Raw genomic sequence first — 15,808 nt, 5'->3', positions numbered from 1 at the left:
ACTTGTCTCATTGAAAAAGAAAATAGTGTTGATCGTATTATAGCCATATATATAAGAATTATTTGAGATGATGGCCCCAATCGAGTTCTTTAAAAAAATAAGATAAAAATTCATTGAAAAACACCAAATTTAAGGTCCATAATGAGCAGTGGAAAAGCTTCTTCTTATGACATCAATGCTGGATTCACGACTATACCGTATGACGTCACTGCTGGATTCACGACTATACCTTATGACGTTGATGGCTGATGTAAATTAGAAAGGAAAGATAGTAAAACTTAGATTTTCTTTTGCTGGTACATACTCTGCGTGAATAAAATCGTATATGAAGAGCTTGCTTCCAAAAGGCGCTAAATCCATTGAAAAATGATGGATTTAGCGCCTTTCGGAAGCAAGCTCTTCATATGCACGATTTGTATCATCATGAACACCAAATGTAAAAGAAGGAACTATCCTGAGCTTATCCACCTCCTGCTTACCGGGCAGCGACCCCCCCCCCCCCTCTTCCAGTTGATCACGGCCTTGAGGACACAAAAATGATTGAACAATTTCCCCAGCTAAAGAAAATCTCTGTAACTACGCTCAACGCCCTTCGGGTATAATCCTGTGACAACATTTACAAATACTCAAAAGTTTATGTAATAATGTATGACTAATGATATTACAGTATATCATGCATTTGTATTTGCATAATATGGTATATATATATATATATATATATATATACAATATATATATATATATATATATATATATATATATATATATATATATATATAATATCAGCCGCAGGATAGCGACACCGATGTTAAAACGTCAATAAGCCCAACCTCCATTCCTATAGTTCAGAAGACTAGTTCGTCCCCATCCACGACATAATAGTTCGCTATTTCTTTCACTTATTCTTCACATTTTACTATAGATATATATTCTATATATTCTATATATTTTAAAGCTGTATATGAAATTATAATTTCAGATGTACATATATCCAAATAAAGATATAATGATTGCTTCAATCAAAAGTACGGACTTTGTGTTGACTATCTTGCTTTGGCGGCTAGGAAAGTTATTTGATTACCAAGGGAATCGTCTTTAGGCCCTCTGTGGCTCAAAATAAGATTTTGATACACAGTACAGCAGAAGTCGCTGCCAAGCGAGGGGAAACACCCCCAGGGGAACATCGTCTCTGCCTCCCAAGATATCTGTCTATCGATCGTTGTGGATTTTCTCCACCAAACACGATTAAACTCTTATGTTACATGTAGGCCCTAAATATGATGATAAATAGAGTAAAGTTACAATCAATATTGCAGTAATGATATCTTATTTTATACATACATATACATAACAATAGTATTTACTTCTGGCGATCGTATTAAAATACCGCATACTTCCTACCCCCTCCCCCACACATACATGAAAAATCACACACACACACAAAAATAAAAAATGATAATATTGTTCCATCCTAAATGCTGAAATATTCAAGATACATGTAGACTTTGATCCCTATAAAGGTTAAAATGCCTACATGTACTGAGCCACACTGACTGCCGTACCAATAGGTCAAAGCTTAAAGTGCACGCATTATTATGATATAATATACATGCATTGAGCCACGTTGATTCTTACGAGCACGCTGTATATGGAGAGAAATGAGTCTCGTTCTGAAGCTTATTGAACTCGATGTTTGTCTGAGTAAATAATACCTCCGCCTGACCTTGAAGAGGTCTCGTCTTTTCAACTGCAAAGTATCATTAACTGCAGCTATACAGCTAAATATGTCGTCCTACGAGGTTGTTGTGGTTGGGGGAGGCATTATGGGTCTCTCATCTGCCTACCATTCTGTACAAAATGGAAAGAAAACTCTCTTGTTGGAACAGGTAAGTTTCAAAAGTGTTCACTCTGTGTTTGTAATGCAGAGACCATTGCATATTGAACTGCCGTGCCCATAGTTACTTTTTTTTTACAACTTGGTAAGACAGTCGTGTAACCTAGGCAACTATACAATATTAAACACATGTAACATTAACATTACATTTACGTTCCAAATGAGGGATTTACATAAGACATAATGTTGTAGAATAGGCCTACGTCAGTGATGTTTGAGGAAAATCGGACAATCCTTTCAATAGTTATCTTTTAAAGTTTCTTTAATCCATGTGCCGTCGTCGCTGCTTTGCCATGTCCGAGTTAGTGGAACGATTTGAAAACGTAAGATGCAAATTTTGGGTTTTTTTTTTGTGTGTGAAAGGTACACATTCTTAGATTAAACAACATTACTTCGGCTACTAACTGACATGTCAGATATAATAGTAATCAATAAGGAGGTAAGACAAGATTTAGTGTTTTTTCATTATCTAGAAAAATGAAAATATATTGAATTCTACCGATAATTCCCTTTAAATCGTTTTCCTATGCAATGTGACATAAAATTATAAAGCAATATTATCTGTCTCTCTCTCTCTCTCTCTTTATAGATATATGTACGTATCGGTCTCTATAATAGATATGAATACAAAATGTGTAAGAAAGACTGTCTCTTGAGCCATTGTCATTGTTATCATGTACTATTATCATTAATGAAATCATTACCATTAGTGTTGTTATCTTCTTCATTTTTCTAACATCACTAAAATCTTGTGCATATGAACGCTTCTCAGACCTAAATTCATATAAACGTTTCTAACGCTCTCACAAGTTTATATTGAAGACAATCATTGATGAAATATTACTGCTACTTTATTCTAATCATATTTCCACATTTTTTGATGATGATTTTCAGTTTCCAAGGTTCCACTCCCGAGGTAGCTCTCACGGAGGAAGCCGAATCACATGTTTTGCAAACCAGGACAGTCACTATAAGAGACTGCTTGAAGAGGCGTATCCACTGTGGGAAGATTTAGAGAAGGACACTGACACCGAAATCTACAGGTGGGAGTGCAAAGGTTGACCTCTATATTTCTCCTTTAAGACTGGGGATAAAGAGAAACAGACAGAAGGAGAAAAACGAGACATCATTAAAAGTCTAATGTCCCTTTGACATTTTACTCACTTCCTGAGTAAACTTATTATTTCAACTACATCTATGTTTTGCTTTTTGTGTTGTTGTTGTTGTTTTTTCGTTCTGCATGTGTTTGTGTGATTGTTGGTAATAATATATTAAGAAAAATAGCAGGGGCATAGTCATCCCTCGACCTCGCAGAAGCCGAAAATATGACTTCGTCGAAGAAAATTGTGTCCCCTGATGGACAATATTATACTCATTACACTGCTGTATACGGTATCTGGGAGGCCATGGAGTAATGTGCACAGTCCAATGTATATGAGATGATATTCATTTTGCGTTTTGTCTATTTTGAGGACGATTATTCTTCTTTTCGGCAACTTCTCCTCCTTGCCTCGCCAGGCAAACTGGAATGCTGTTTGTTTCCATGGAGATGGATGAGGGATACGGAGCGAGAACTTTACAAGCCATGCGGGCATCCCCCTATCGCTGTGAGAAAATCGACCAAGAGGAGCGGGCAAAGAGATTTCCATATTATACACATAGCCCAGAATCAGTATGGTTCTTCTACGAGCGAGCTGGTTTACTAAGGGCTGACAATGCACTGGTGGCCTACCAAGTAAGTGCTAAGCCAGGTTGTGTGTGTTAGTGTGTATCCACGCCTGTGAACTGCGAGAGCTGATTCTGCTGCCAGCGATCTATTAGTATAGCTATGGTCTTTTGTTCAACAAAATATCTGATACATTTCCAGGAATTTGTCATAGAAATAATATTTCGGTGTGTCTACTGGAGCGATTCGATGTATTACGACCTTCTTTTCGACTAGTTTTATTTCCAGTAGATTTAATATAGTCCTGTGGCAATGGTTGACGAAGAAGATGTAGCTGATTGAAGATGATGGAATCAGATGTCTTATAATACGAAGGTCACAATTATTATGATTTTAATGTTTTTATGCATGATGGTGTCAAATCTTGAAAACTAGATGAATAGAAACTTTGTAACAGATTTTTCTTGAACACGTTAGACCTTTCCGCTCATTTCCTAGAGTGAATACGAAAGATTGGGTGGCGTCCTGCAAGATGAAGAAAAAGTGGAGGAAATCATTCCCGGTGCCATGGTAACCGTAAAGACTCATCGTGGATCTTACCAGACCTCTAGTCTTATCATCACACCGGGACCGTGGGCCAAGGATCTGCTGGGATCACTGGGTCTACAACTACCTCTTCAGGTAGGCCTACATCCATTATTATAGTTTATACTCATGTAACTTGTAACATGTTGTGAAGAGTTCGACGCTTTAAGCTCTCTATTTTGTTTGCCAAAACATAAACTTGAATATGGAAGGAATACTTTAAAAAATATTATCGAGCTTCAGATGAAGACATCCATACACTATAGCACCCAGCACAATGTAAAGAGTAATTTTACATGTGACGCAGTCATGACTTTGAGCTTCTAATAAAAATGCCGGCAAGATCATTAAATGATTTAAATTGACCATCATCAGGGAATGCTGAACGTTTTCTAATGCAAATGTGTGTGTTTGTGTGTGTGGGGGGGGGGGTGCTGTGGGCCGATAGGCGGATCACGGGTCAATTATCCCCCCCCCCCCCCCCCCGTTTCTGCTGGATGGAACCCTCTCTCGGGGGTCCTGGCATTTGTTGTGATTTTTCCAGATTTTTTTTTTGAAAAAAAAAAACAATGGGGGGAGGGGGAGTTGCAGCCCCCCTCAATTCCGCGGCCCCTGATCATAATTGTCCAAACTATTCCTCAAATTTCATAATTTCTTTTCAAAGATTTTGGTCATATTTTGATACCCCTTAATCTATTCTTCTATGCAATTGAAATATCAAAGCGTATGTATTACAATACAAAACTTTTGAACTATCAGAAAATGGTTAGCCAAACCATCAGAACATGTAGCGAAACAGGCTTGCGGTAAACGTTACAAAGACCGAAAACTTTCCAATATTACACATTCGAGTTTGACTTTGAACTAAAGAACGTTTCTCTACTCATCTCAGTACGTCTAAACTTCAGTGAGCGTTTCTCGTTCTCCATCTCGATAATCGATTTGAACCTTATTCTATACTTGTCTCCGTGATATCATGTGAAGCCCACGGCGGCGTGCCACATCTACTGGAAGGAAAAATCCCCGGGAGCCTATCAAGAATTCCCGGTCTTTAACGACGTCGGTCCCGCGGGAATCCTATTTTCTGGTCTTCTGTCTCCGAATCACATAGGGACTATGAAGGTATTGCCAAATGTTATTACTTCAATGTATCATAATAGATAAATCAAATATGTGTAGATTTTTCTCATAGTTCAGATTTCCGAATCCACGACACTCCGCCCTTTAAAATGCATGTACACATCTTTTCATGAAGGCTGTAATTCTCGACGTCAGTATAGGCTTGATCGCTAGGCTCCCTTACTTGTCAGATTCCACCAAGATTGAATATAATTATTCTACCCTCCCCCCCCCCTCCGTCTCATCAAAAATCCTGCGTACAGCCATGCCCCCAGACATGCCAGAGGTCCTATACCAGCTTCACTCCCGACTAAAGGTCCACTATTTTCCATTTTGAACCCCCATAAAAAGTTCTAGTTACGGGCATGTTCAATTTGTCTTTCATTGCACAAAATTTCACCTTCTGCAAACATCTTGTCTTCTGATCATTTTCTTTTGATTATTTCTCCCCCTGGTGAGGTTACACCAATTGAGGGCGCACAACCACTTGACCCGAACGGGGAAGATCGTCTGCCCGCTGAGTGGCACATGGAGAAAGCCAAAGATTACGTGCAGAAACATTTCCCGGGTCTGATGAGCGAGAAACCCGCGATTCTCGAGCCTTGTGCCTACACGGTGAGCATGAATAGACAGGTGATATTCGTTATTCCATATAGGTTCGTTAATACGAAAATGAAATAAGGTTCGTTATTCCGAAACACACACCTATATAGAGGTCTGTTAGTCCGAAAATGAAAAAGGGTTTATTAGTAAGATCATTAATGTGGCGTCATTCCAAAAATTCGTTATTCCGAATTAGGTTCGTTAATACGAAAATGAAGAAGGATTCGGAGAGATTCGCTAGTCTGAAGATTTTGTGGGGTCATTCCGAAGGTTCGTTAAAATGAAATATGGTTTCTTATTTCGAAGGTTCGTTAATCCAAAAATGAACAAGGTTCGTCATTCTAAAGGTTTGTTAATCCGAAAAATTATATTTATCTATAAGGTTCGTTATTCCAAAGGTTCGTTTATCCGAAAATAAAACAAGGTTCGTCATTCTAAAGGTTTGTTAATCCGAAAAATTATATTTATCTATAAGGTTCGTTATTCCAAAGGTTCGTTTATCCGAAAATAAAACAAGGTTCGTTATTCCAAAGGTTCGTTATTTCCAAGATTCATTAATCCGAAAACGAATTAAGGCTCGTTATTCCGAAGGCTCGTTATTCCGAAGTTTAATTTTTCAGAAATTTCATCATTCTGAAAGTTCGTTATTCTAAAAGGTTCGTTAATCAAAAAAAAAAAAAAAAAAAAAATGATAAGGTTCTTTTTTTCTATTTCTAATTTCTTGGGAACAGTATTCTGTTCTCATGTATTTCTAATGCATTCGGATTCGTTTTTATCTCAAAATCAAGAAGCCCTACTTTAAAAGCCAAGTGCGGTACATCTCTACTCTACAAAACTTTCAAACCCCGTGTGGAGGTGTCGCGGCTGAGTGGATAAGAGCGCTCGTCTGTGAACGACATGAGCGTGGTATGGTTCGTGGGTTCGAGCCCATGCCAAGCCCGACACGTTTGCCCTTCAGCAAGGCACTTTATCCACATTGCTGCTCTCCACCCAGGAGTATAAATGGGTACCCGGTAGGATGAGAAAGCATATTATGTTGGTTGATCAGCATGTGCGCGCCTGTAAAAATGGCTGCGACTGGCTGGAATGCTCCCCAGGGAGTGGAGAATGAGCACTGTTAGTGCTGGTTGGAAATGTATCCAGTGACCGGGGTAATAATAGTCTGTAAAGCGCATTGAGGTAACAAGTGTGAAATGCGCTATATATATATATATATAAAAAAACAGCTATTACAGTATTATTATTATCATAGCAATTGGAATGTAATTAGAGTACAATGCAGTTGTTATAAATCGTTGACACTTGCATAGAAAATATTCATAGTCTACGTGACATTACCTTTTACAGAACACACCAGATCACGAGTTCATCATTGATGCACTTCCTGCTCATCCCAACATAGTCTTTGGATGTGGTTTTTCAGGTGAGTATAGTAACCAAAAGTGCAAATTGTTGTTGTTGTTGTTGTTGTTTTTCACTGAGCTTTTGTCCTCATTTAGTGGCGGATCCAGGTGGGGGCGTACCGCGCGCGCCCCCTTTATTTTTTTGTTAGAACAAAAGAAATGAAAAGAACAAATGGAGGGGGAGGGGCGTACAACCCCCTTGAATTTGTAAAGCCCCCCCCCCCCCCTTTACGGAATTCCTGGATCCGCCCCTGTCATTTTCATATTCATATCGCATTTCAATGCGTCACTTCTGGTTGACTTGACATATCTGACTACTGAGTATATGGAAGCCGAAGTCTATAACCGCACATTTGTGGTGACCATTTAGCAGATTAATTTTCACCATGGGTTGTATAGATTACGAAGGGAAGTATTTATATTAATAGCCCAACCAGACGCCGTACAGCAACAGGGCTGTGAATAGTTAGATGTATGCAGTCATTGTTCCTTATCAGCATCACACGTGGTAACATGATGGGATAAATGATAAACTTCAAAAAATATAAGTCAGTTGATATAATAATAGTAATAATTAACATTTTTACCGCGCTTAATACAAAGTTTCTAAGCGCCTTACATAACATACTGTTTTATTATTATACCGAAATATATATTGTTTGATATAATTATGGAAACATGAATCAGCGCATTTATGAATGTTCCTCAACGTGGGGGAAGATTTAATCGTCAAACAATCAATGTAATGATGTGAATAATTAGAATAATCTATATTTGAAATGGATGGTGCTTCTTTTTCGTTGTTTGTTTGTTTGTGTGTTAGTTTCATTTTCCATCTGAGAAGATGGCTGCAAATAGCCCATATTCAGCTGTACTAATAGCTGGTTTTCCATGGGTCCAGTTGGATGTGAGGCGGGACCACATTTCTTCTTCTTCTTCTTCTTCTTCTTCTTCTTCTTCTTCTTCTTCTTCTTCAATGTTGCACTGAAATCGTCTAACGACACCCTACAATATCATCTTCCACTCTTTCATGCTGTTTGACTGTCTGTTCATCTCTTGTTCACTCTATCTGTCTGTCTATCTGTCTGTCCGTCTTTCTTTCCATCAGTCTGTCTAGTAATTTCTCTTCCACTCATAACCTGTATGTCTGCCTATATCTATCAAACTTCCTTTTAGTCTGTCCTTTTAGCCATCTCTCTCTCTCATTCACTCGTTCTGTCTATCAATCTCTCTTTCACACTGTCTGTCTGTCTATCTATCTCTTATTGTCTGTCTGCCTGTCTGTCTGTTTATTTATCCTTCTTTCCTGTTTGTACTCCATATCATTTCCCTGCAGGTCACGGCTTTGAGTTTGCCCCAATCATAGGAAGACTCCTTTACCAGCTCGCCACGAATACCATTCCCGACATGGACATACTCGCTCCTTTCAGAATGAAGCGATTTACTGACCTCAAACTATAAGAGATATAATTATAAAGGCCCTACATTGTATCTCTATAATATGCTCCAAAGAAGAAAGTGCAATGTGGCACCATGTTCAAGTTTATATTAATAGGTAATTTAAAGGGATCGTATAATTTTGGTTGAGACCTAACTTCAGGTTTCTAACATTTTTTTGGTGAGATAATGAGAAACCTCTTATGAAATATGAAAGAGCTTGTAATTCCAAGAGGGAGTCAACATTTATTTGACGAAAATTGGGTTTGAAATGGCAGAGATGTCCAAAACAGAGCAAAGGTGGGTCCCACCTTTTATTAGGATTGCTTTGTATTACTTTGTTTTTGGATGTCTCGGCCATTCTAAAACCGATTTTCATTACAAACTTTGATTTCCTCATTGATGTTCTATACTATTTCATAAGTGATTTCTGTGTATCTCGCAAAAAGTTATAAGCTTTCCACCAAAACTATACCATCCCTTTAAAATGGAACAAACATCTTGATTGTATAAAGATCCAACAAATCGGATCTGATAGAAGACAAGTATGTTATTGAATAATGTCGAGTTTACATATTCACATTCGTACTATTATGGTGCTACTGACTGCAGGCACATTTGAAAATTAGACCAGATGATTTTAATCTATTCTATTTAAAAATTATTAAGAAAAAGTCACAGAAATTGTTCTATATACAAGAGTACCAAAGCCCCCCCCCAAAAAAAAAAAAAAAAAACAACAACAACAACAACAAAAAACACGATATTAATTAGGCCTACTGGTTTACAAGAAATACATCTGTGTTTATAATATCGTTGACATAATACACATGAATGAATGTTTGCTTGCGTGCATATTTTGCGTTTAAGGTAGGCCTAATGGGTGCGTGTGTGCATGTGCGTTTGGCCAAAGAGTTACCAATTTAAATACAGTAACAGTTCAAATGAAAACAGGACATGAATGAAAGTCAAATTGACAATTTGTACCGCTTTGAATCATGTTTACTTTTTTTTCTTTTTTTGATGGAAATAAATAAACTATTGAATTGAATTGAATTGAATTAACAGAATGGAACTTTTCAGGAATACATTTTTCGCTAGAAAAACTAGGGAGGAGTTAAATTACAAAGAGATATTGAGTAAAATCAAACAGATGTTAAAAGGCTTTTGGGTTGATAGAAGCAGAGATTTGTATTGCAGAGATGAACAACAACAATAACAACAACAACCAATTTTTTTGGTTTCATTATGGAATGATATAAAGGACGGAATCCAAAGAGCGAACTGCTTCATACTAGGACCGTGACGGTGTAGTAAGGATGATAGATTTGGATTTATTTGTAATAAGTAAATGAATAAATAAATAAATAAATGAATAAATAAATAAATAAATAAATAAAATAGATAAATAAATAAATAAATAAATAGATAATAAATAGATAAATGAATAAATGATATATAAATAAATAAATACATACATACATAAATCAATAAATAAAATAGATACATATATGAATAGATAAATAAGTAAATAAATGAATAAATAAAAATAAATAAAAATAAAAAAATCAAAGGGTTATGTAGGTTAAAACGCTTTTTTAATGGTGAAAGGTAGATGGGTTAGTCACACTTCGACTATGTTTCAAAAAAATAGGTGGGAGGTTTCTCTTTTTCTGTGTACTTTTGTATGTGTTCGGCGTATGGGGTGTATATTATCATTATTGTTCTTCTTCTTCTTCTTCTTCTTCTTATTATTATTATTATTATTATTATCATTGTTATTATCATTATTACTATTATCATCATCATCATCATTTCATGAACGATTTCGTTCACATTATATTGTTTAGTGTACTCTAAATAGTAGGTGTATCGAGTTTTGTATATTTGAATATTTGTACATTATTTTGTTCATCACTACATCCAAGTGGATTTTTAATGTGTATCCTACTGGCAGGAGAATCTGATATCATGTTTCGTATATTATTTTGTTTACGCTTGAACATTCAAGTATAGAATGTATACATTGTATATGTATAAAGATATTAAAAAGAAATTAAAACTCTTTGTGTGGCACGCACGAGCATGCTAAACTTGTTTGTGCTATAATTTTGCTAAGGAGTTATCATGTGCTGTATAAATCCTTGGAAATGTATAAGACTGAATATTGTCAACATCTTCACATGTTTTCTCAGGCCTATACTTTTTTTTTCTCTTGTGTAAACATGACCTGTGTTTGAGTGACAGAAGTTAAAGGAGTGGTTCAGTTTTAGTTTAGATGGGGCTCCAGATTTCCAACTTGTGTGTGTGTGTGTGTGTGTGTGTGTGTGTGTGTTTGAGATAATGAAAAACCTCTTATGAAATAATATCATGAAAGAACATGTAATTCTTAGAGGAATTGATAGTTTATTTTATGAAAATTGGTCTTGAAATGGCTGAGATATAAAAAAGCGACCCTAATAAGAAAAAGCGACCCTAAAAAAAAAAAAGAAAACAAAAAAGGGGGGATAGAGAAGATGTTTGCAATTATCGACCTATATCTTTGTTGACTTCTATTTCGAAATTACTTGAAAAAGCTGTTCATTCTAGATTATTAAAGTTTTTGGATATTCATAAAATAAATTCTGATTATCAGTTTGGTTTCCGGCAAAACCACAACACATCCCACGCAATACTTACCTTTTTAGATAAAGTTTCAAAAGCTATTGATCAACACTTCACCATACAATCGGCGTTTTCCTGGACTACTCCAAGGCCTTTGAGACCATTGACCACAATATACTTTAAAAAAAAAACAAAAAACAAATTATCACATTATGGTATCCGAGGAAAGGCCTTGGAGTGGTTCAGGTGTTACCTTTCTAACCGTAAGCAATTTGTTTATGTTAATGGACATACATCTGTCATGCAAAATGTTAATTGTAGAGTGCCTCAAGGAAGTTTGCTTGGACCTCTTTTATTTATCCTTTACATTAATGACATGCCGAATTCATCAAGTATTCTTTCCTTTCTATTATTTGCTGATGATTCTAATGTTTTTTGTCACATTCTGATCCTAATATGTTAATTGATGTTTTAAATGTTGAATTGGATAAATTACTTCAATGGATAAGAACAAATAAATTGTCCATAAATATTAAAAAACTAAATGTATGATTTTTAGTAACTCTTTGGAAAATGTACCTAGGAATGTATATCTGAATGACACAGTTATCGAAGAAGTTTCTTCAATCAAATTTTTAGGTTTGATTATTGACCGTAAACTCACTTGGAATAACATATTGATTCCATAAGCCGTATTATTTCAAGAAATATAGGTGTTATAAATAAAGTTAAATTTTGTTTACCCAAAAATGTTCTTTTAATGTTATATTCATCTCTGATTTTACCCTATTTGAATTACGGTATACTCGCCTGGGGAAACACACATTCTTCTCATTTGGAAAGACTACTTTTATTACAGAAAAAAAAAGCTCTTCGTATTATTTGCAATGAATCGTGGAGAAGTCACACTGATGTGTTATTTCATGAAAACAAGATCTTAAAAGTTAAGGATTTGTATTTTTTACACCCAGGACAATTCATGTACAAACTTACCAATAATTCTCTCCCATTTATGTTTGAGTCCATGTTCACTAAAAAACAGATCTGTTCATCTTTATCCTACCCGGCAATCCAACTCATTTCATTTGCCATTAACTAGGACTATATTTGCTAAATCTATATTTTCTTTTACTGGCCCCAAATTTTGGAACACTCTAGATAATAGTATGAAACAAATTCTAAGTTTAAACACATTCACATTTAAACTGAAGAAGTTGTTCATAAATTCTTATATAGTTGAATGAATTACATTTTAGTTAGCCTTAATTTTGAGCTTTCTTTTATATTCGTTATACTCATTCTTTTCTTCTATCTATTCCTTTCCTACATTATGTACATATACCTCGGTGATCCACCGCATCATGTGCCTCGCGTGTGCTGGTATAGACCTTTCATCTCTTCTCCTTTCTCGCCTTTTCCTGTCCTCTTGTCTCTTTCTGTTTCATCTTTCAAAATAATTTCCTCTTTTCCTCTTTTTCATTTACTGTGTTTTGTTTTTCTCTCTCTATTTCTCTCTTTACAAGAGAGGTTGCTTGTGTTTGTTTGTCCGTCTGTTTGTTTGTTTATATGTTAATAGGTCTGTATGTGTTGTAGACCTTTTGTTATGTCTAGCTAATTGCTTTTTGATGTTATTTAGTCTTTTTGTCCACAAGGAGACTGCAAAATACAAGCTTAGCTTTTTAGCATGTCTCCTCCAATTTCCTGCAACTTTAGTTTCATTTCAATTTTCATCGTTTACTTTGCTTTTGTCATGCGTAGTATTGTTAACTTCACGTATTTTTCTTTGTTACTATACATTGCATTGATGTGTTATTTTGTGTATGAAAATGTTGTTGGAAATGAAATAAATGAAATGAATGAATGAAAAAAAATGCGACAGGCCATGAATTTTTCATAGGATATCTTTGTTTTACCTTATTTTTTGATATCTCAGTAATTTCAAAACCGATTTTCATCAAATAATCTTTCAATTCCTCTCAGAATTGTATGCTCTATAAGTGGTTTCTAAATATCTCGCAAAACGTTAAAAGCTGAATCCTCACCTCAATCAATACTATACTCATCCCTTTAAGGGAAACACCACCTTCATAAACATGACAGTTGAGAGAATGCAGCAATATCAGTAGAACACATAGGTGAAAGTTTGAGGAAAATTGGACAATCCGTTCAAAAGTTATGAATTTTGGAAGTTTCAGTTCCGCGATCGCTGGATGTGAAAACTACTACACCTGCAATGTCATATGTGTACAACCATAAAGAAACTATAAAGAAAATTCAACATATTTTCACTTCTCTCGCATAATAGAAGAGCACATGACTTGCCTCTTTCAGAAGGCAGGTGGAGTAATATTACCCTTAACATATTATATCAGTTACAAGTTGAGGGAATGTGTACTTTTTTCCAAAAAAAAAATGAAATTTTATCGAATTCTCTTTATATTTTCCTTATCGCTGTACGCATGTGACATCATCAACTGCAGTAGTTTTCTCATCCAGCAGTGACTGCACAGAAACTTTGAAAATTCATAACTTTTGATCGGATTGTCCAATCTTTCTCAAACTTTCACTGATGTTTTCCACTTACATTGCTGAATTATCTCAATCTACATGTAATATACTATATGAAGGTGAACTTGTCCTTTAAATCTGTCTGTGCTAGCAATGATTCGAATGTGCACAAATATCACACACATACCCATGGACAGAGGGTTAATGTGTCATGTACGCTGTGAGGGTGAAAGCGAATAAAATCAATGTGTGAACATGTTTTATATTCGAAACGGAATATTAAGGTGTCTTTTTCGTCATTGTTTATCTTCTTTTTTTTCATTTGTGGCTCTGTCTCTTTTCTCCACATGATTATGAGCACACACACACACACACACACACACGTACAGTAATATCTGTTAGGGATATTCTTTAGAATATGTAGACATTTGATACAGCCAGTATGTACATTACGTGTGAGACGAGGCATGCAATGACGTCATAAAAGTTCTACAATAATATCTCATTATTAAAGCGTATACTATATGTGTGCAATATCATAGGTATAACACATGCATATTTAGTAAGGATAAATTGTCCTTTGTATGTATACATGTATGTGGGTGATGCTAAATATGTCTCTCATGAGCTCCGGGGTGGATACTTATTTTTGTGAGTTCCGCTATGGAGACATTAATTCATTTTATAAGCTCTCACATGACTAAATCATTGTGCTAGATTAACTTCCATGCGGAGACATAATGATGGATAGTGAGGCCTAGTAGCATATAGGCTTGAATAATCATATAATTTCATTTTTTGATAACATTATTTGATTAAATATCAGTAAAACGTGGGAAAATTATTTCCAATATGACCCCATTTCTTTTCTTCTTTTGATAAAACAACATCGACATAATTCTTCATAAACATATGTTAAATAAAAAAGTATAGAATATATTATGAACTATTCAAAATATTTCCTGTTTCATATCAAAGTAAGCAAATTTGTTTCAGTTAGTAGTCCAGAAACTAAAATTTGCGAGATTTTTTTTAAGTCATTATATTCTGCTCAGATGACCCTGAAGAAAGACCAGTTTCACCACTCAATGATTACTTTTTTCACGTGTTTTTCTGAATCTCAAAACAAATGTAGTGCCCTTAAATAATAATAATAATGATGATAATAATAATAATAATAATAATAATAATAATAATAATAATAATAATAATAATAATAATAATAATAATAATAATAATAATAATAATAATAACAATGATAAAAAGTGTCCATGCCAGCCTCTTATTGGGTTGTATTTTGTGAAAGAATTCACCCTCATCAACCACACGAAAGTTTTTTTGTTTTGTTTTGTTTTGTCTCTAACGACAGGCTGATATACAGCTTAGCTACACTGAACCTCCCCGGGGAATACACGACTGTACAGTGCACTCCCGTTATAACGAACACGGTTATAACGAAATTTCGTTATAACGAAGTAAATCTTCTGGTCCCAAAATTATCACCATTAAAGTCTATGGTAAAAAATTCGCTTATAACGAACACGGTTATAGCGAAATTTCCGTTACAACGAAGTCTTTTCCGAGCGCCATAGACAAAGAAAAACAAAAGAAATGTGCTCCGTTATAACAAAATGCGAATTGCTTTCGAAAATTCGTAGCGGAACAAGCATTCAAGCTTCTCTGCATGGGTGAACGCTTCACACCACTGTGTGTTCGCTCTTTGTGTCACGCACAGTTTCTGAGGGGAACTTGCGTTTATTATTGTGATACAATTATCCCATCACATTTCACATAGCTTTCCAGTGTATGATAAGTATTCAGCAAACAGAATATATGTGGTTTTCTTGTTTTCGTTATATATTGTATTTGTTCGGTTATAACGAAATTTCGTTAGGCCCTATAACGAAAGAAAACTGCCGGTCCCGAGCATTTCTTTAACGGGAGTGCACTGTATTCATCATTTCGGTTCAATCCTGCGAAAGTTTGTGC

General features: G+C 35.4%; 1 protein-coding gene across 1 annotated transcript; it reads left to right on the top strand.

The window, feature by feature from the left end:
- Positions 1-1,784: 1,784 nt before the first annotated feature.
- On the top strand, positions 1,785-8,731 carry LOC140227946 (peroxisomal sarcosine oxidase-like). Its single transcript, XM_072308330.1, has 8 exons — positions 1,785-1,886; positions 2,789-2,937; positions 3,413-3,629; positions 4,059-4,241; positions 5,130-5,267; positions 5,724-5,879; positions 7,215-7,290; positions 8,607-8,731. The coding sequence occupies exons 1-8, from the start codon at positions 1,785-1,787 to the stop codon at positions 8,729-8,731; spliced, it is 1,146 nt and encodes a 381-aa protein (XP_072164431.1).
- Positions 8,732-15,808: the final 7,077 nt, after the last annotated feature.

Source organism: Diadema setosum, chromosome 4 (genome assembly GCF_964275005.1).
Source record: "Diadema setosum chromosome 4, eeDiaSeto1, whole genome shotgun sequence".
NCBI classification, from domain to species: Eukaryota; Metazoa; Echinodermata; class Echinoidea; order Diadematoida; family Diadematidae; genus Diadema; species Diadema setosum.
Note: the sequence above shows the minus strand (reverse complement) of the source record. Positions and strands in the feature narration are given on the sequence as shown.